Source organism: Artemia sp. Qi Xiang Cuo, chromosome 3 (assembly GCF_049724085.1).
Source record: "Artemia sp. Qi Xiang Cuo chromosome 3, ASM4972408v1, whole genome shotgun sequence".
Lineage (NCBI taxonomy): Eukaryota > Metazoa > Arthropoda > Branchiopoda > Anostraca > Artemiidae > Artemia > Artemia sp. Qi Xiang Cuo.
The window spans coordinates 47,383,531-47,407,093 of NC_142796.1; the positions used below are offsets into that span (position 1 = coordinate 47,383,531).

Below are 23,563 nucleotides of genomic sequence, written 5' to 3' on the forward strand. Positions count from 1 at the left end.
TAAAAAGACCAAGTTGTGTAAGGCCCAGTCCGTTTGGGCCCCTTGTTTTCACTCATATCTTTATATTCTTGAAGAAAATATCGTTTTCTACTTCTAAGTCCATTTTAAAAACGAGAGTAGTAAGGGTATAATAGATTGAAAAAATACATGAAAAAATACATTGAATTGCGCAAGGAAAACCCATGCCTGAGACATTAAACTTACGCGTGAACATTTTAAAAGTTGGCAAGGTTTTTGTTTTTGATAAGAATTTCATAAGAATGTACGTCGTGAGTTCACGTCCACATTCTTAAAAACTGGTATGATATAAAGTAGTCAAACATGTTTTGGGAGCATGCATGAAATTATGTAACTCAACCAGTGTGTTTTCGAGTCAACATCCGTTTTTATTCGTCCTTGAAATTCCGTATAAAATGTTCATGCATAACAATTTAATTTTCATTATGTTTTAACATTTCGTACAGTACACTGAATTTTATTAACTTTGAAACAATGGATCTGTCAATAGTCAATGTGAGTACAGCTTACTAAATTTCTTAATTTATTTCCAGATAAAAAAATCATTTTACCAGTAAATTCAAATTTCAGGGGGACTTAGCCCCCCCTCTCCTCCAACAATACAAACCCTAAAATATAACGGGTATATTCGTTAGAAAACGCTAAGTATGCTTTTTTCTATTATGTAAACCAAAAACTCCCTCCTCCACTACTCTGTTTACGACCATAATTCCTTACTTTTAGTTATTTCGTTCAAAAATATTCTTTTCCCATCGTCCATCTAAAATGTGCTGTCTTTTTCCGGTTTGAATAAAACCATCCATGTTTATAATCCTGTTACCAAGAGGGGATGATTTCAAAACAACATTGGCATGCGTCTTATCGGGGTTCAGATAACAAAGGATGGAAATGCGCGATTCAAGACTCGTTGACAAGAGTTTTTTTGCCAAATTAGACTAGATGTATTTGATGAAAGCAAAAGGGTTTAACAGATGATTAAGAGGCTTTTATAAAAATATAAGACAGGGAAGGGGCCAATGTATCAATTCTAACACGTTCATTGTAAGGTGACAAAACAAACTATTTCTTCGAATGAAAAGTAAAGGGGGGAGGGGTGAGGTCTTTGTGCAGACACGTATATCCTTTGACAAGAAAACTAATGTGGTCATTCCGACACACACCACTGAAGTTTAGTGTTTGGTTAGGTTTTAATATAGTTGACTATTTTTTAAGATCTATATTTTAAATCATTGTATTGGATTTGGTGTAGTGGGAGGGGCGGGAGAGGGTGATTCTTTGTGCAGACTAATTTTTTCTCCTTTAAAAAAGGGAATCGTTTTTTTTCCATCCTATATTTTTTATTATTTTCAATGAAGAAGATTACTACAAATAATCCCCACAGAAATAGACACCAACACGGAATGCTTCCACAACGATGCAATCTACACGGCGATCCATTACAATTTTTTTGGACCAACAAGGACCCTCTCATGCCAGTGCCAGCCCTGCACAGACCACTATGCAACCAGGTAGAAAATTCAAGAGGGAATGGATGCTTTCTCATAATGCATCGGTCTTGTCTGCTCAAGATCGGGAGGAGGTCCCCCTTCATGCTTTGCCAGGGACTTTAGATGTACAAGTGCAGTCTGAATATGTAAATGTATATATTTTAGCTCTAACTTATGGGTGATTGTCTACTTTAAAATGCTAGGAGGAATTGGGTTTTGTTGGATGGTATGGAAAAATGGTATGTGTTAAATATTCGGGAAACATACGAGTAGAAAAATGCTTCACTACAGATAAGACTATTGTGTTTTTTTCTGAACTTTCTGAGGGAGGAGGGCGGGGATAACTATTTAGTTTTAAAAATTAGTTTACGACTAGAAAAATGCTTCACTACAGATAAGACTATTGTGTTTTTCTGAACTTTCTGAGGGGGGAAGGCGGGGGTAAATATTTAGTTTAAGAAATTAGTTTGTGAGTAGAAGAATGCTCCACTAGAGATAAGGCTTTGGTGTTTTTCTGAACTTTCTGAGGGAGGAGGGCGGGGGTAACTATTTATTTTAAGAAATTAGTTTACGAGTAGAAAATGCATCACTACAGATAAGGCTATTGTGTTTTTTTTCTGAACTTTCTGAGGAAGGAGGGCGGGGGTAACTATTTAGTTTAAAAAATTAGTTTGCGACTAGAAAAATGCTTTACTAGAGATAAGTCTATGGTGTTTTTCTGAACTGTCTGAGTGAGGAGGGCGTAGCTAACTATTTAGTTTAAGAAATTAGTTTATAAGTAGAAAAATGCTTCACTACAGATAAGGCTATTGTGTTTTTCTGAACTCTCTGAGGGAGGAGGGGGTAACTATTTAGTTTAAGAAATTAGTTTACGAGTAGAAAAATGCTTTACTACAGATAAGGCTATTGTGTTTTTTTTTCTGAACTTTCTGAGGGAGGAGGGCGGGTATAACTTTTAGTTTTAAAAATTAGTTTACGACTAGAAAAATGCTTCACTAAAGATAAGACTATTGTGTTTTTTTCTGAAATTTCTGTGGGAGGTGGGCGGGGATAACTATTTAGTTTAAGAAATTATTTTACGACTAGAAAAATGCTTCACTAGAGATAAGTCTATTTTGTTTTTTTCTGAACTTTCTGAGGGAGGAGGGCAGGGGTAACTATTTAGTTTAAGAAAAAAGTTTAAGACTAGAGAAATGCTTCACTACAGATAAGGCTATTGTGTTTTTCTGAACTTTCTGAGGGAGGAGGACGGGGGGGGGGGTAACTATTTAGTTTAAAAAATTTGTTTACGAGTAGAAAAATGCTTCACTACAGATAAGGCTATTGTGTTTTTTTTTCTGAACTTTCTGAGGGAGCAGGGCGGTGGTAACTATTTAGTTTAAGAAATTAGTTTACGAGTAGAAAAATGCTTCACTACAGATAAGGCTATTATGTTTTTCTGAACTTTCGAGGGCGGGGGGTATGTATTTAGTTTAAATAATTCTAGGGGGAGGAATTGAGTTTTATCGGGAGCTGGTGTGGAAAAATGGTACATTTTAAATATTCAGGTAAACACACGACTAGAAATGAACGTGATTTTTCAAAATTATGAAATAATGCGTATTTCACATAGAAAATAAAACCTTTTTTCTATAGATTAATGATATAGCACCGCCATTGAGTGATTAGACATCAGCATTTACTGGGCCAATTCTATCCCCACCAATGAAGTTCAGGGACGAACCTTCATTAGTTCTAGAGAATATGGAGTGGCATAGAGGTTTTCTTAATGATGTTTTTGGGGACATGGCTAACCTAGACGATTTAACTTGTGATATTGACATGTTGGAGGACCTGGAATGGGCAGATAGATTTAAGCGTGAGCATTTAGGGGGTATTACTAGTCCATCTGAACCGGGTCTTCATAAAGATATTCCAGCACAGGAAAATACAGGCTGGCTTGATTAATTGTCCTAAACCACCTTGGAATATGTGCTTGCAGGCCTAGGGGACTTCAAGCCACATCCAATCAATGTATTTGAACAGACTGGGGATGGTGTTATTGACTATTCTGTGTCACCCCCCACCATTCCGCTTAATGATATAGCTAGTAGTAGTAGTAGTAATACAACAACAACAACAACACAAGTATCCCCTCTTCCAGATTTCTTTCTGTCCAACTCTGCCTTGCACCACACAAAGTTCTACTGCGCCAAATTCGGTGATCCCTTCAACTCTCTAGTGTCGAGGGATATAATAACAGATCCCTCGACCATTACAAATTCATATACTAATAGTATTTGAGCAATTCTTGAACAACAGATGGGGGTGTGGGGAGTGTTTAAAAGCAGCAATAGCACAAAAAATATTTTTTTTAAATGAAAATACGGGCGAGATGTATTCGAAATACTTGCACACAGAGATGTTGGCAATTCGCCCGAATTTATAAATTTATGGGGAGGTGTTTATAAATTGGGATACTTGTATTCAAAGTAAGTGGGAAAATTATAACGAGGGGGGTAGTGGATCTGTTGTTTTATTTATTGAAAGTTTAAATGTTAATATTTGTAGGTTTAAAAAGGATTTTATTGTAAGAGGTGGGGCGGGGGAGAGGGTTATAGTTTTAAAATATCATTCATATTTAGAGGGGTGTAAGGGGGTACAACGAATCTTTTTTGATACGAGGCTGCAGTGCTTCAAGTATGCATTTTGAATTGCAGCATACAGACCACTTCGTATAGATGAATCTAAGAGAGAGTTGGATGAAATGTCAGTTAATGGTTGGGAGGGTTCAAAGTTCCCCAAAGTAGATTTTAATTGTTTAAACGGTCAATTTCCCGTGACACTAAAAGGAATAGATATTTTTGAGCGGGCTAATGCATATTTAAGGATTGGTGTCACGGTGTTTCAGTACGAAACCAAATTTGAGGAGGGCGAGCGTTCTAATAAGAAGGGTGTGTTATTTCCAGTGCGAGCTCCTTCAATTGAATCAGTAGAACATTGGGTGTGGCTTCTATACACCCCACCCACAGACTCCGATTCAATTAGTCATTTCAATCCAATTACGGGTATTAGTAGGGTTCTAAGTGAGGGTAAAAAGGGGAAAGGTGTGTGTTATTACTGTCCAACATGTCTCTCAGTATTTCACTCTGATTTAAAGTTAAAGTATCACATGAAACACTGCAAACGTCATGGATACCAGGCTGTGGAGACGGTAAGCGGAGATAGAGCGATCTTACGTTTTAAAAATTTCCAAAACACGCTCCTGCAGAGCAATATGATCGCTTTAGACTGCGAAGCTAAACTGACAGATGTGTGCGATTCGTCAAATTCAAATCGTGTGAAAATACATGAAGCCATAGGGGTCTCTTACGCTCACGTACAACGAGATTCAAATAATACCATGCAAGTGCTGGATGTAGTTGAGATGTTGGGTGACGGTGAAGACTTCATACGCTCGGCATTGGTCAGTCTAATCAAAACAGCGAACGGTGCAATTTCGCGCCTTCGTTACACAAACTATACTATGATCCTATCAACAGATGACAGAGCGGCCATTAAAAATCGTAAACTTGATTGGGTGTGCAAGGGAGAATTTGATGAGGTTATTGGGACTGGGGTGACGAGGAAGGTGATCTACCATGATTATTTTTGCCAGGAATTTACATCGAAGGGAAGTAAATTTAGGCGGATAGCACATCAGTCATACAATTTAAACGTTAGACAACAATATTTCGTATCAGTTTTTATACACAATTCCAATTACGACTTAAAGTTTGTTCTACCGGCGTTGGCCCGCATTGCCAAGGGTGGAGTTGTAGATGACACATGGATAGATGGTTCTTTTTCATATAATATCATACCCAAATCATCGGAGAAGCTACTGCTGCTAGAATTCATGTAGAAAACAGTTGACAAGGGTAACACGTGCCTGAATAAAATCCGTTTTTTAGACTCTTTCAGCTTCTTCCCCAAATCCTTAAGTGAATTAATTCAGATACAGAAAAGTGACAATTTTGATAGCTTCCCCCTCCTTAAACAGCGCTTCCTCGATGATGAAATGTATGATTTATTAAAGTTTAAGAGCTTATATCCATATGATTATTACAACTCTGGCTCGAGGCTAGATGAGGTGTCACTACCGCCCATTGAAGCTTTTTACAATTCTCTTACTGAGAGTGAGTGCAACACTAGCGACTACGAATTCGCTAAGTAGGTTTTGTAAAAGGGCGGGTGTAAAAATGGGTAGGAACACTTTAAAATTTAATTTGCCAGTGGTACACTCACTTTTTTGTGCAATGTGTGCAAAATACAGGCAAAATATAGGGGTACTGGGTGTTGGATTTTGGTTTATTTGTTTCATATTTCCCTCTTGGGAGAAATTTGAGGATTAAAAGCAGCAAAGAAGAAATAGGTCTACTTATTAACGTTGTGGGACATTAGTTAGTGGACCGACAAATGTGGCGTGGGTATTTTTTTCACGGGGATTGTATCATGAAAACTGATCCTAACGGACATTATACCGATGAAAAGTCGGACGCGGTTTTTTGGATAGGAACTTCCTTTACCCATTGGCAATGATTCACTACTGTTTGCCGTGTTGCAATTATAAATGGCTTGACAATCCATGTGCTTCGAATTTCCCCGACATTGCCAGTGTTGAGGAGAATGGGGCACAGGGTTGGTTTTTTTAAATTGACGGTGAAATACCCATGGATATCCATGACTCGGTAAAAGACTTTGTTTTTCCGTGCATAACTAGACCGGTGAATAGTGACTCTCTGAGCATCTACAATTTATATTTAGTAGAGCAGGGTAGTATGCGCTGGGTACCTTCAAACCAAAAAGTATTTGCCGACCTCAACCTAAAACATAATATTGCCGTTCATAACGTGCTATTGACATTCACGGTGGCCAATGGTTTCAAGGTCACAAAAATTCATAGAGCCCTCCAATTTGATCAAAAGTCTTTCATGAAAACGTTTATTGACACCTTTGTCAGTCAGCGTTCGTAAGCGGAAACAAAAGTTGAAAAAGAAGTCTATAAACTCATTTTGAACTCAGCTTTTGGTAAAATGTGCGAAAGCGTACGAAACAGAAGTTGATGTGACATTGTAACCAATCCCAAAGATTGTGCTCGAATCATTGCGGATCCAAACTTCACATCGTTCACAATCATAGACTCTGATATGGTGCTCCTACACCGTAAGAAAAGAAACATTGTTTTAAATAAACAATACCAAATGCTGTAAATAAAAGTGATATTATTTCAAGTGCTTTATTCTAATAAATGTTGTATTTTTTCTATAAATAAACAATTTAGGGTATTTATTTAAGTGTTTTTTCTCTGTGCCTATGTAAATATTGTATTTTTTATTATAAATAAATTTTTTAAAAAAGTGTATTTTTTCATGTTTAATGTGCTTTCATGTTCGATGTAATATCTTTTTTTAAGTATTGTTACTTTTTTATGCGTATAATAAAAGAAAATATGATTCTTTATTCGTCTTCTTCTTATTATTCTTGAACGGAGTAGTAATAGGGAAATTATTTAGTCATTTGAAAGCTATAGTCTAGAGATAGTTGTCTAAGTGACCTGTTGAAGGGAAATAGTATCAATTTAAAACACAATTTTGATCATTTCTTTGTGGGCTGTCAATGTCAGGCAAAACAACACTCTTAACTAAAATAATTAAAAATGGCGATAAAATGTTTGTGGAAAAGCCGAAAAAAACCTACTATTGTTACAGTATTTGGCAGGAGTCATACGATAAAATAAAAAGCAATTGCCACTACGGGATTGGTGCAGATACAATTCATACAAGGACTTGATGTTTTCAGCATTATTGAACCAAACTCTTGGCTGATCATTGACGATCTGGCTGAGTCTATTGAACAATGGTCCTAGGAAATGCTACAACTGTTCACTGTTCGCTCTCATCATGAACAGATATCCGTTACTCTGGTTCTACAAAATCTCTTTCATCAGAGCAAATGTGGGCGAACACTTGCATTGAACTGCACCTACTATATTATCTACAGAGTTGTTCGTGATTCTATCTCACTAATAACTCTCAATACACAAATCGACCCAAGCACACTTAATTGTCTGCTCTTATCATACAATCAGGCAACTAATAAACCCGACGGCTACACCGTGATGGTTCTTAACCAGAATAAACTCGAGGATCTGCGTGCAGCCCAAGATATATTCGACAATAAAATTACATTTTATCTCACTGTGTACACTAAAAAGACCTATTAGTTGGTATTATGACACTGAAGAAACTGGATGAAAATTGACATCCGTTTTCTGTTCTAAGCAGTTCTAAACCCTCGCTTAAGGAAAGCCAAACTCAAACATGGTATTGACAATGATTTCATTAATCTAATATCTGAACTTTGTTTAAATTTGACTGAGGGTAATGTTCAACTGCCAGAAGTAGTTAAGCAACAGGCAAAGCAACATCGTTTCATTGTACGTACATTGGCCTCTAAAAAGAAATGAAAGAATTTTAAAAAGAAAATACTTCTTCAGGCGGGCGTTAGACTTTTCACAATTTTAATGAGAATAACTAAAGGCACGTAAATAGTTTTCTCTAGAGAATGGCAAAACACTATTAATTGACCCCGATAAAACTTGCTCTCTCCCCGGTGGAACACTGAGAATAATCTGAGTAAATTCCTTTACAATGAGAATATTGAGGAAGATACAAAACTTCTTTTACTTCAAGATGCACTTCACAGAGTGGACAAACATAAGCCCTATCGTGTGAAGGCCACTGCTGGTACTGATCACAAAAAAGAATCATCTCCTATGTATTCTGATGATGCTGTAACACAATTAAAGACGTAGTATTTGTATTCAATTGTATTTAATATTGTAATTCTAAGCCCCAACACTTTGGGTGAAAAAAGAACACGACTCCTAACATATATCTCGGATATTGATCAATTTCACATTCAAATTTATAACGAAAGAGAAGAGGTTATAATTCAAGGCAAGACCCATATTCTAGTCTACGTAATCTATTGCTTGGCTACAAATTGTGAAGTCCTATTACCATTTGACGATCATTTTTAAAGCTTTCTTAATACATTAAACCTCTCCAAAAGCCTTATTAGCAATAGGCAATTTCAAAAAAAATTAAATGAACATGCATCATCATCTACAGCAACAACAACACCTTTAAAATATGAAGAAGAAGAAGAAGAAGAAGAAGAAGAAGATTTTAAATCAATCTTGGAAAATACTAGCACACCTAGTTGAAACTTGACAATGGTGTCGAGGAAAAAGCGAAAACGTATCATGTCACCATCCACAACTAGTATACAAAGGGTAACGGACGTTACACAAAGTGTTTTCGTTCAAAACGGTTGAAGCTCTGAAAAGTTTTTATGAAAATATTGGTGAAACGTGGAGTTTAAGTACATCCACAACTTTTTCCAAATTCACTGGTGTTCCCACTAAAAGTGTACAAGACTATCTACACAATTAATCAATTTACACTCTGCATATAAATCATAGACTTCTTGCCAATCATTATCGAAAAACTCAAGCCTTTTTCCAATTGCATATAATGAAAGCAGATCTCCTGACTCTAGATGAGATTCAACGACGTCAAAATACACCATACAAGTACTTTCTACTTGCAATAAGTTTTTATAGTCGCTTTGCACATACAATTCCAGGGTTGTCGAAGGGAGACACTTAAGTTGCTAAGGCTATAGAAAGTATTCTCGAACAGGATTTATATAAAAAAAATTCAAACAGATCAGGATAATGAATTCGTTAATCCCTATGCTGCAAAAGTATTAGTGAAATATAATACACTGCTCTATCATAGTCATAGTCTTATAAAGGCTGCATTGGCCGAACGGTTGATAAGAACTATTCGACTTTTAATTTCAAGATATTATACATTGAAAAATACATCGGCTTTTATTCATGATTTAAATAAAATTATGTTGATTTATAATCAACGACCTCATCGACCATTGTCCAACTCTACGCCAACGGAAGTTCATCATTCTGATCATGACACAATTGACACCTTTCTTAAACAATATTCCAATGAAACGATTGTCAAGAAGAAAAATAAATTCCATGTTGGTGATACTGTTCGAATTAATAGAACAACTAATTTTTTTGAAAAGGGGAATTACTTGTGGTTCACAGAACTTTTTAAAGTGGCAAAAATCCTAGACACTAAACCAATAGCTTATCGTCTACGTGATACCAAAGATGAAGAGATTCTCCGCGGCTTTTATGACAATTAACTACAAAAAGTTAAAAATAATAGTGAAATCAATCAAATTGAAAAGATATTAAAGACTCGTACTCGCAGGGGTAAGAAACAGTTACTTGTTCGGTGGCTAGGATACAACTCTGATTTTGATTCTTGGATCGGTGTTGAAGATATTGACAATGCCCAATGATTTCTATTTAACTGTCAAGTCCAATGTTTCAGATCCTCTGTACAACAACTTAAATATTACAAGTAATTTTTGGAAAAAAATCTCTCCCGCCGTCAAATTTCAAGGTGTCTAGGAAGTGTCTCTTTTCAATTGTATTCTGAAAAATACCTATGAAATCCTTGTAAAGGAATTCTTGTATGATATAAAAATCATAGCATTCAAGTGGACAATCTTTGTCGACTATGAATGGGTTAAAGCACTTAAATCTAGCGAATATCCAGATACCAAATTGAAATATATTGAATACGATAATAAGACAGATTTGTGTCGTACAATCAATAGAAAAATCTCATATCGTAGGAATGGTAAATTCCCTTTTAATTATTCATTGGAACACGATAGTATTTACAATACCTCACCTGTTGACACTGAAATAATTATTCTCAATGATAATCTGAGTGACGTTCTTGGCTTTAAACAGAATATGATCAATGGTGAAAATGCTGGCACCGTTTACGGGATGAATCAAGTTATTTTTGCTGATTATCCACCTGGTTTTGCCTCGGACTCTTGCATATTTCTCTATGCATCCTTTGTGGAAACATCGAGAGTTGGTAATCCAAATGTCCCCCTCCTACGTGTTCTTCAACGAAAAACAAATCATGAACTTGTTCATCACTATATTATAAAGCATTTTCAGTATGTTCCTGTAAACACTTTGAATTTGGAACTCTGCCAGTTAACACTAAGAAGTGAATTGGGCGATCCTCTAGCAATAACAAAACGCTTAGCAGTGATTTCATGTCATTTTCGACCCATTGTTGGCGATAGCACAATCACCTAAAATGAACAATAGAAGAATTCCATTTGTCTGTCCCAATATCGATTGCTATGTTGGTGCTTTGAGTCCACTTCAAAGAGGCAATGGATTGAACTACTACAAGGGTCGCACTACAATGTCTGGCTATCGTTTTGGTAGCTGTTTTGCTAGGGCATTTCGTTCTTCACTACCCCTTGACTGAAAATATCTTGTGCCTGCAGCATCAAATTTTGCTGCCTCTACACTACAGGACTGGGGTTCAGGCAATAATTTCAAGGAGAGTGTTAAGGAAAATATTAGATCATCAGCAAGAGCCGTTGGTTAGCAATTAAAATCTCGACAAAATGGGGAGGGATTGAAAAGGATGCGTGCAGGTCATTCACTCATCAGTTTCCACCCAGGCGGGAAGCGAAGGACATCAACAAGGACTTTGAAAAATAAAACAAGGAAGACCAATAAGCAGAAATAGAAAAAGAAAAAGATTGTTAGATAAAGAAGGATTTCTTCTTTTAAGATTACTTATCTCCACCACAAGGCATCGTGTCCATCAATCAGTTTTTCATTTAATCTATTCAATGCTGAAAATATTGATGTTAGTGCCAAGTATGGCAATTATTAACAATTTCATCTCCAACAATCCCTCTTAGGAAATATACACTTTCAAATATTTTCTAATGAAGACTATTTCATTGATTTGCCCTCAACATTTATTGATTTAAATGTTGCGGTGAAGAAAAATTCAGATAAGACACTCCAAATGCTGGCTATGGTCTCTCCTATGAAAAATGTATTCTACACAACCTATTCAAACAAATTAATGTATTCATTAATGGAACATTGTTGAGCACTATCAATAATTTGTCCAACTATGCAAGCTACATACAATTTATGATGATGACACCAAAGGAATACAAGGAGTTGAGAGGACAATCATTGGGCTATGAATATCGATCAGGTGTTAATACTGACGGTGAGTTGACTACTGCAGTGACCCAGGAGTATCATCTGGTTGGAAAATGAAATCATGAGATATTTAATATATCTCAATGGCTACCCCCCAATGTCAAGATTGACATAAAGTTACAGCTGGCCCCATCGAATTTTATTTTGAGAAGAACACTTCCTGCAGCACCCGATGCAAATGTCATTATCACATCGGCAATTCTCCACGTCCGAAAACAACAGGTTGTGATCTCTGTTGCATAGGCAGTGGAAAAGCTAAGAGCCAATGGTAACAACATTAAACTTCTTGTCCCCCATACGATCACCAATCAACGTCACATTGCCACCGGCTCTCGTAGCTATAGCAATTCATCATTTATCAATGGAGAAATCCCATCAAAAGTGGCTTTGGCCTTTGTAAAGAGCGACAGTGCCGTTGGATGCTAGACTGAAACCCCCCATGTTTTAAGTTTTTTCGGTCTATCTAGCCTTGTGTGCAAAGTGAATGGTATTCCACTGTACACTCTATCTTTTGACAAAAAATCCTATAGAACTCTGTACAAGTTGACCATGAAATCCCTGGATCACTACTCTCCATAACACGAAAATGGAATTACTATCTCCAAGGTTTAAAGAAACCGTGTGATAATTGTTTTATACCCGTTAGGGACTCAGAACATGAGCAAAGTACAAACGGAGAATGCATGTTGGAAGTGCACATCGGCTAATGCCCTGACCCAGAGCGTCTCTCTAATATCACTGAGTCAATTTGAAACCTATTGGGAAATCACACGCGACGGCAGTGTTCTACTAGACCTAGCACCATGAACACGAACCAAAGAATCAACGTATTTAGTATGGATCCATACATGTCCCAGTACAAGTCCTATTGCATACCTTCGGACTTCATTGAAAAAGTTCCAAGTGTTAACAATACCTTAATCATTGTTAATAGCAGTCCATCGACTTTGAAGACCGGTCATTGGCTATGCATCTTTCAAACAGCGAAGAATATAAAATTTTTTGATCCTTTTGGCCTATCGTATAAATACTACACGCCATACATCACCAACTTTATTGAAAGCAGTGGGAAAACCATTATTCAAAATCAACAAAGAGTACAAGATTTAATGACTAAGACATGTGGCTTTCATGCACTACTCTTTTTCATGTTCAGATGTCTTGGCTACACCTATAAGCAGTTTCTCAACATCTACGTTGACTTACCTCGATTGAACGACTTTCTAGTGGAAAATACACTTACAAGCATATTTAATATTGATTTTAGTGACCTACTAATAAAATTTTCAAAAAATATATTTGAATTTGTTTATTACTAAATGATAAACATTTATACACATGATAAAACGACTTTTTCTACTCTTTAGATTTCATCTTCTACTAGGTATAGATATTAGTCGGCAACAACTAATGGCGGTGGATTATCTGAATTCACAGTGTGCTGATCCTGATGTGCTGCAATGCCGGGATCACATTTCTACAATAGAGTGTGCCCACTCTTGTCATATCTCTTTGTATAGTCAATGATACTATTCTCATTCATTCTATAGAATTCACATGTTTCAATTTGCTTATTTGAAGCAATTTCACAAACAGTGTCCTCAAGTGTCGAATCACATTCCGTCACAGCCAAATAAAAATCAGTTGGCTTATAATCATAACACCCATTGTCTTCACAACGATGACGTAGAAACCATATTCTTTTGCTGTTCCAACAGTTGAATCACTGACCCGGCTCATCCTCCCAGAACAATCTAATACAACGACGAGACCAATCTCTTAACAATAAATTATAATCACGCATAGGATTCTTTCCAGTCATACCAGCATATTTATTCTCCCACTGCTTACATTTAACATAGTGACACTTGGAGCATAGGTAACCTCTAGGATGAGATTCACACACCCCTTCAAGACATAAATTACAATCTTTAATTTGTACAGCATATCCTCTATGCAATTTACACGGGTTGCATAATCTACGCTCTTCATCATACTCATCAATCATTGTGCAATTCTCACATCATGACCAGCTGCCCAGTGTGTGCATACATAGGGGGCATGTATGGAACATTTTTCATGTGTGGAAACTCTCACTGCCACAATGAAACTGAGCTAGTAACAACAAAAAATTGTCTGAGATAGAGATAGAGAGAGGAGTAAATCATCCTTGAACACCATCTTTCTCATGAAAAAAAAGTCCTAAATTTCTAAACTAATGTTTAAAAGCATATCCACAATATCATTTTGCCGTGTCGTGATCAATATATCAATAAATTCTGTAAATGCATTTGGACCACGATGTAGAAGCTTCATACAATAGTCTAATGATGGAGAATCAGTTTTCATTATATCGACAAGCGTTCCCCGAGAAAATATATTCCTTTGAATAGACAGCTCTAGAAAATCGTCATCTAGAATCAAACGATTTTCCAAAAACACTAGATTCCCCAAGATTTACTCTTTGTCGAACCTATCCATTTTTTAGAGTCCTAACACTCTCACAACGAACTTCAGACTAACCAGAATTTTTTCTACTCTATAAAACATACACTAGTCTACTTTAGAAAGAAAAATAGCTTTGATTTAGAAACAAATTTTATTGAAAGTAAATACAATAATAATATTCACTGATGCATTTTGTTCTCATCAATATATTTCAATAGGACATCTAATGCTGACCGAAGTTTATTTATATGCATAATATTCACTTTTCCAGCAAAACATAGTTGCTCCTCCTGCTTAAATTTGCTTAATGATATCACGTATCTAGCATACATACTGTCCCATTCAGGGCATAGTCTACAGCCAGCGGTTATTTCCACAGCCACATTGGGTACTCGTATATCGTTGCTGCTGCTGTCGGCTCCATCATTAATCTCCAATAATGTAAATGCACCACTCATTTTTTTTTCTCCACTAATATCCTCTCAAATAAACTGTTCTCTCTGAATTCAATTGCCTTACTAATATTAATTTTAGTGAAAACTAGTTCTTTTATGCAAATCACAACCACAAATCAGACTACTGTATATTAAATACACACCACTGTCTCTAATTGGCTCATAAAATGTACACGTCAAACGGTACATTCATTTTACAATTCTTATCAATAACAAAAACCTTGCCTACTTTTTAAACGTTCACGCATGAATTTAGTGTCTCAAACATGGGTTATTCTTTCGCAACTCCATTGTATTTTTTCATGTATTTTTTCAATCTATTATACCCTTACTACTAACGAGTTAAAAAAAAGACATATTCATTATTTTCAACTTTTCTGTCTTCTTTAAGACTGAAAAGTTATTAAGTCTTCTTATAACCAGGTCTTTCCTCAACTTGCCAATTAGACCTGGACGTACTTAGAACCTATGTCAAGTGAATTTTTGACTCACCGGTTTACGTGAACTTAGAACCTAAGGGAATTTGACTTAGCTAAGATTCAAAACTAAGTTACCATGGCCTAAGGCAACTGTTCTAATAGCTAAGCTATTAAATCTTGTATTATAGCGTTCATTTTAGTTACTTAATGTCCCCAATCACCCACTTAAGTTGTTTTATTTATATATGGGGGAGTTTACAAGAGGGGGAAATTTGATATTGTTTTACAATACTCATCAGAAGTGCACAAACTCAAATCAAATTTAGAAGTAATTGAACATTTGGAAATGACCAAAAAAGGGCTCACAAATTTATCACCCATTTAAGTTGTTTCATTTATATAAGGCGGAGTATACAAGACGGGAAAATTTGATAGTGTTTTATGACATTGTCATCAGAATTGCACAAACTGATCAAATTTAGCAGTAATTGAACATTTGGAAGTGACCAAACAGGGGATCAAAAATTTATGAGACAAACAAAAAAGCAACAAAATACAAGACGGCGAGAACAATAATATAATAAAAACAAAAGAAGTGGTACCAAAGGTTGAACCAGAGATGTACTCTTTTAAGGGAGAGGTTGTAACCATTAGTGCCACGAGAATGAAAACTTCATGTTTACAGATTGTATATATAAACAATGCGTTGGTGTCAGAAACTACCATTAGAGGAGATCCTAGGTAGTGAAGATTCCAGGCATCACCCAGTTCTCGAAATGGTGCTGATTTGGATGACATATAACATGTTTACAAAGCGAGGTAGTGGCACCAGGTCTTTTTTTTGCGTTGAATCTGAATTACCCTATTGATAGCTCTTTGGTCTTAGAATCATGTTTTATCTTTTCTGTTCTTAACAGTAGGAATCTGATAAAGCCCCCTTTAAGCATAATTCCAATGCGAGGTCCCAATATGGCGCACCCAGTTTATAGTAGCTTTTGTGCAAGAGATAATGGGCCTTTTTCATCCATGGCTTGTCTCTCTATTTCATATTATGTAATTTTCCTTTTACAAAAGCAATCAGCAATACAAAAAAAAAACCTAAGAGAAGTGTCAAAAGCAAAATCATTCATTTTTGAAAAAAAAGGTAAGAAACCTTTTAGTGTATGCACAACAATGTAAAAAGGAAAATAAATTAATTTTAGATCTAGTATAATTTGTTTATTATAATAGAATAGATTACAGATAGACTTTGGGTAAGAGGCACCTATTTTAATGAAACTAACTATCTAACAAATTTTTCTATACAAAAGACTTAGCATGATTAAATTATATTATTCATTCATAAAATTGAACTATGTAGTACTAATAAATAACTTTTTCTTTATCTTTGCTTACATACATTGATGTTCAAATGGATCAAACTTGAAGACAGGAGTCAGATGGTTCTTCCTAGAGTGTGGGGGAGAGATCCAATATGAGAATAGTCTGTTTTAACTCAACATTTTTTGGGCTTATGAGTGTACCCCATTGTCTATGGGGAGGGGAGCTTTTTTATATTTTTTTTCTATAATAATACAAAAAAAGTATTGTTCAAAATTTAAAGTGCGATTCTCTCCATCTGTCCCCAATGTGCACCCTTGGAAAATATAGTGAGAAGACAGGGTATCCCACCCAAGCTTTTTTAAAGGACCTCTTCCTTGAATAACATCTGAAAACCTAAGATATTATTATGAATGAGTTTGGCCCTATAGCTACATTTGCCCTAGCTAAATCATATCATAATATTATCAAAATACGTATTAGGGGAACTACAAAATTTGGCTGAGAGAAAAAAAATCAATCAAAATTCCAAAACATCCTGATAATATGTCTTTTTAATGTGCTTTTTGAAAATTAAACCTCAAATTGTTTGATGAAAAATTGTCAAATCAATTTAATCAATTACAATGCAATCACCCATTTGAACCAATATTAGAGCACAATATAGAAGTTTACAAGATTGAAAAAAAAAGTTGTGACAGAATAGAGGGAATGCAAGTCAAGCCAAATACTTAAAAAATTAAAAATAAAACTTCACATAATTTATAATGTCATGAAACTGTCAAAAACATAACAGGTACCAAAATTGGCTTCAGAAGGTATCTTTAAAATCAAGGTTATGACTGAGATTTTTGTCAGGGGTGAGGGAGGAGGAAAGACCATTATCAAAGGAAATTTTTGTCCAGGAATAGGGAGTTCAAAAAGAATAAAGACAAAGGAGTTTACTTCCAGTCCTGTGAATTTGTGTAATGGTCTCAAATAAAAGTGTTTTTTGCCTGCATCTTCAAGACCAATTTATGAGCCAGGAAAACTCAGAAGGGGGGGGGGGTCAGAATTGGCATCCCTTCTCCTCCCCTGGATACAGTCTTGCTTAAAACACACAATAAACTGTCACATTGAATTTTAGCATTTTGTAAGCTCTGTAGCTATTTAATTATTTTGAGGTTATTAAAATACAAGTGATTTTTCTTTTTATTTCTAAAAATTACATCAAAATTTCAGAAACTTAATGTACTAAACTGCTCTATTAATCCCATCTCCCCTTGTGCAGGTACTATATGATTGCTAAGAAATAATATAAAGCTATAAATTGAAAGTAATCTAACCTCTTATCTTCTCAGAGAACAGCATATTCACTCCTTCTGGAATTATGACTGCCAAAGCAGCACCAACCAGCAAGCCAGCCCCAAATGTAGAAACAAGATCCAGGTTTGACTAAAATATTACCAAACCATTCTGACTAAATACACAAATTGATATTTCTACTAAGCAAAAGTAGTTTTTTTGCACTCTTTATTATATATAATTAATTAAAAAAAACTTTTTCTACAAAATAAGTTTTTCAAGGAAAAGTAAAGAACTCCATTAAACAAAAATGAGCAAAAATAAAATCACATAATCTACCAAGCTCGAAACTACCACAAATCAGCATCGATAAATAAATGAAACCCAAATCGAACAGAAATTCCAATAAATAACAGAGTCAAACTCAAAACGAGCAGAAATTAACATAAGTTGGGAGCAAAACCCCTATGCCTTCCTATGCCCAGAACAAAATTTGCACTTTACTGAAAAAAATATAAATGTTTTTACTTTTACAAATTTAATAAATCAAATATATTAACATTTTGATTGCTAAATATCAGTATATGTATATTAAACTGACAATGCAAAGTCATTTGTATTTTTTCAGTAAAGTAAAAATTCTGTTCTGGCCTTGGGATGGAATAGAGGTTTTGTGCACAACTTATGTTAATTTCTGCTCGTTTTGAGTTTGACTCGGTTATTTATTATAATTTCTGTTCGTTTTGGGTTTCATTTATTTATCGATGCTGATTTGTGGTAGTTTCGAGCTTGGTAGATTATTTTATTTTTGCTCATTTTTGTTTAATGGAGTTCTTTACTTTTCTTTGAAAAACTTATTTTGTGGAAAAAGTTTTTTTAATTAATTTCTGTTCGTTTTATATTGACACAGCCTTCTCAGGGAAAAAAAATCTTTTCGTTTTTTTAAGACTTTATAGTTTGGCCTGCTATTTGTATGCTGAAGAAAAATTTTCAGCAATTTTTAACAACATAAACCCTTTTAAAAATCTGGACACAAATAGTACTGTTTAACTTAGTTTCATACCTCCTCTAGTTTACCTGAAATGCAAAACTTGGTACCATTCGCAAAAAAAAACCTGTTTACTTTCTTTCATTGCTTGGATACACTTACACTATTTTGATTTGGTTAAATTTTAAGAGCAGAAGTAGTCTCGAAAGTTTGAACATAATACCCTTAGTCGTTCTTGGGATACTGCTGAGATGCCTTATTGGGAATTAGTATTATCACAGTGCATTTTGGTTTAATCTTAAGGCAAAATTTAGTTTTTTAAACATAACGGGCAAATAGGAGGGTGGGAGTGGAAGGGGGATTAGTTGCCCTCCAATCACTTTCGACTATTAAAACGGGCACCAGCCCTTTCTACTTTCAATCGAACGAGCTCTTTTCGAAGTTCCCACGACAACTCCTTCGATACGAAGTGCCCTGGTCAAAACAAAAACAACAACAAAAAATATTACTTATCACTTTCGACTATTAAAAAGGGCACTAGCCCTTTCAATTTCAAATCGAATGAGCCCTTTTCTGAAGTTTCTATGACAACACCTTCTATAAAAACCTTATATGTCCCAAGGGCATAACTTAAAACCCTTGCCCTGAGGGCTGTTGCGGAGTATCCTCCTCAAAAACATATTTTCTATCTGTAAATCAACTACGCTGAACAAAATAGTTATCTCAAAATTTTTATTGGATGTGTGTGGGGGAATGATGGGCGTGGGGGGTTGCTAGTTACCCTCTAATCACTTTCGACTATTAAAAAGGTCACTAGCCCTTTGAATTTTCAATCGAATGAGCTTTTTTTGAAGTTTCTACGACAACACCTTCTATAAAAACATTATTAGCCCCCTGGGCATAACTTAAAACTCTTGCCCTGAGGGTTGTAGGAGAGGTTCCTTCTCAAAAACGTAATTCATTTGTGGAACTCAACTTAGTTGAACAAAATGGCTATTTCACCACATTGGTGGGAGGTGAGTGGGGTAAGGATGGGGATGGGGGGGGACTAGTTGCCCTCCAGTCCCTTTCGATTATTAAAAAGTGCTCTAGTCCTTCGAATTCTCAATTGAATGAGCCTTTTTTGAAGTTTCTACGACAACGACTTTTATACAAACCTTATATGCCCCCAAGGCATAACTTAAACCCTTTGCCCTGGGGATTGTGGGGGAGTGTCCTTCTCAAAAACACATTTTCTATCTGGAAATCAACTAGCCTACACTAAACAAAATGGCTATCTCAAAATTTTGATTGGATGTGTTTGGGGGATTGATGTATGTGGGGGCTGGGGGCAGCTAGTTGCCCTCCAATCACTTTCGACTATTAAAAAGGGCACTAGCCTTTTGAATTTCCAGTCGAATGAGCCTGTTTTGATGTTTCTACGACAAAGCCTTCTATAAAAACCTTATATACCCCAGGGCATAACTTAGAACTCTTGCTCTGAGGGTCGTGTGGGAGTGTCCTCTTCAAGAACATATTTTCAATGTGGAAATCAACTACGCTGAATAAAATGACTTTCTCAAAATTCTGATTGGTTGTTTATTGGAGAATGATGGACGTGGCGGGGCTAGTTGCCCCCCAATTACTTTTGACTACTAAAGAGGGCACTAGCGCTTGGAATTTTCAATCGAATGAACCTGTTTTGAAGTGTCTACGGCAACATCTTCAATAAAAATCTTATACATCCCCAGGGCAAAACTTAAAACCCGTGCACTGAGTGTTGTTGGGGAGTGTCCTCCTCAAAAAGATATTTTCTAATTGGAAATCAGCTACGCTGACAAAATACCTGTCTCAAAATTTTGATTGGATGTGTTTGGTGGAATGATAGGCGTGGGGGGGGGAGGGGCTAGTTGTCCTCCAATCACTTTCGACTATTAAAAAGGGCACTAGCCCTTTGAATTTCCAATTTGAATGCCCTCCAATCACTTTCGACTATTAAAAAGGGCACTAGCCCTTTGAATTTCCTATGCTGACAAAATGCCTATCTCAAAATTTTGATTGGATGTGTTTGGGGGAATGATGGACATGCGGGGGGAGGGGGGCTAGTTGCCCTCCAATCACTTTCGACTATTAAAAAGGGCACTAGCCCTTTGAATTTCCTGAGGGTTGTGGGGGAGTATCCTCCTCAAAACACATTTTCTATCAAGAAATCAACTACGCTGAACAAAATGGCTATCTCAAAATTTCGATTGGATGTGTTTGGGGGAATGATTGGCGTGAGGGGGGGGGCTAGTTGCCCTTCAATCACTTTCGACTATTAAAAAGGGCACTAGAACTCTTGATTTCCAATCGACGACCCCTTCTATATGAAGTGTCCTGCTTTAAAAAATAATAAACTGTACATTGTGTCAACATTGATCTTATATGCCCTCAGGGCATAACTTAAAAACCTTGCCCCGAGGGTTTTGGGGGAGTGTCCTCCTCAAGAATATATTTTCAATCTGGAAAGCAACTACGCTGAACAAATTGGCTATCTCAAAATTTTGATTGGATGTGTGTGGGGGAATGATAGGCGTAGGGGGGGGGGGCTAGTTGCCCTTCAACTCCTCTCCACTATTTAAAAGGGCACGAGCCATTCCAATTTCCATTCGAGTAAGGCCTTTTCGAAGTTTCTTCGACAAATCTTTCGATACGAAGTGCCGTATGGAGAAAAAAAAAACACATTGTGCCCACATTGTTCTTTACTTAGTCAGTGCTAGCGCGCTGCCTATGATGGTTGGTGTGAGCAGGCAAAATTCAGCATTGGAAAATAAATGGTTTAATACATGTAGCAAGGGTTAAACATTTTTGCACAGATCTTGCACAGCAAAAGAATTACATTGATTAGAAACTAATGCTTTACATTTGACCAATGTATATTTGTCAAGCCTTGTGAAATAGCTTTTGTTAAACTTTTAGTTTTTTTTAATAGTAAAGAGCCAAAGATTTTTTTTTCTTTTTAGAAGGGGGGAGGATAGAAAGGGGTAACCTCACCCACCCATGATCTGTACTAGGAAAGGAAAACAAATACTATGCCTCTGACCAATGTACTGTTGTCAAGTTTTACACAAGAGAGGAGAACTGACCAATTGTTGGTTCAAGGCGGCTTGACTTTAAAAAACTTAAGATTAAGTGAAGATTTTTTATGAAGAGCATAAGACAAAAGACTCATAAAATCTAGTAAAACTGTTATCTTTTGCTTAGTTGCAAGAAATGTTCCATTTTTCTACCTATTACTTAAAAAAACTTTTTCCACAAAAAAAGTTTTTTAAAGAAAAGTAAAGTACTCCATTAAACAAAAACGAGCAAAAATAAAATGAGCAATACAACCGAGTCAAACTCCAAACGAGCAGAAATTAACATAAGTTGGGCTCAAAACCCCTATGCCTTCTCAAGGCCAGAACAAAATTTGCACTTTACTGAAAAAAAATATAAATGTTTTTACTCTTATAAGTACAATAAATCAAATAATATTAACGTTTTAACTATTAAATATTATTTTATTTATATTAAACTGACTATGCACATTCATTTGTATTTTTTTCCGTAAAGAGAAAATTCTATTTTCGCCTTGGGAATGCATAGGGGTTTTCAGCCCAACTTATGTTAATTTCTGCTCGTTTTAAGTTTGACTCGGTTATTTATTTTGTAATTTCTGTTCGTTTTGGGTTTCATTTATTTATCGATGCTGATTTGTAGTAGTTTCACGGTTGGTAGATTATTTGATTCTATTTTTGCTCATTTTTGGTTGAATGGAGTTCTTTACTTTTTTTGAAAAACTTATTTTGCGGAAAAAGTTTTTTTTAATTAATTTCTGTTCGTTTTATATTGACATAGTCTTTTCAGGGAAAAAGAATATATTACTTTAAATCTTTTCTTTTTTTTTAAGAATTTGTAGTTTGGCCTGCTACTTGTATGCTGGAGAAAAATTTTCAGCAATTTTTATCAACATACACCTTTTTAAAAATCTGGACACAAATAGTAGTATTTAATTTAGTTTCATACCTCCTCTAGCTGACCTGTAATGCAAAACTTGATACCATTCGCAAAAAAATCTGTTTACTTTCTTTGAAAGCTTGAATACACTTACGCTATTTTGATTTGGTTAAATTTTAAGAGCACAAGTAGCCCCAAAAGTTTGAACATAATACCCTCAGTCGTTCTTGGGATACTGCTGAGATGTCTTACTGGGAATTAGCATTAACACAGTGCATTTTGACTTAACGTTAAGACAACATTTAGTTTTTAAACATAAAGGCAAATAAGAGGGTGCGTGTGGGAGGGGGATTAGTTTCCTTCCAATCACTTTCAACAATTAAAAAGGGCACTAGCCCATTCAATTTCCATTCAAATGAGCCCTTTTGAAGTTTCTATGACAAAACTTTCTATAAAAGCCTTATATGCCCCCAGGGCATAACTTACAACATTTGCCATGAGGGCTGTGGGGGGTTGTCATCCTCAAAGACCTAGTTTCCAGAACTTTCAACTACGTTGGATAAAATGGCTATCTCAAAATTTTGATTTGATGTGTTTGGGGAAATGGTAGGCGTGAGAGGGGCCTTAGTTGCGCTCAAATCACTTTCAACTATTAAAAAAAGCACTAACCCTTTCAATTTCCACTCAAATGAGTCCTTTTGAAGTTTCTACGGCAACGTTTTCAATAAAAACCTTATATGCCCCCAGGGCATAACTTACAACACTTGCCCTGAGGGCTGGGGGGGTGTCATCCTCAAATATCTAATTTCCAGAACTTTCAATTACGTTGAAAAAAATAGCTATCTCAAAATTTTGATTCGACGTGTTTGGGAAAGTGGTGAGCATGAGAGGGGGGCTAGTTGCCCTCCGATCACTTCCGAATATTAAAACGAGCAATAGCCCTTTCAATTTGCAATCGAATTAGCCCCTTTTGAAATTTCTACAACAACGCTTTCTATAAAAACCTTATA

At 35.9% G+C, this 23,563-nt stretch overlaps 1 protein-coding gene across 1 annotated transcript in view; it reads right to left on the reverse strand.

The window, feature by feature from the left end:
• Zip102B (Zinc/iron regulated transporter-related protein 102B) overlaps positions 1–23,563 on the reverse strand; it is a 128,747-nt gene that overhangs the window by 88,669 nt on the left and 16,515 nt on the right. Inside the window, exon 2 of the mRNA XM_089086970.1 lies at positions 17,653–17,761. Coding sequence (XP_088943096.1) covers positions 17,653–17,761 — 109 coding nt within the window. The remainder of the gene's footprint in view (positions 1–17,652; positions 17,762–23,563) is intronic.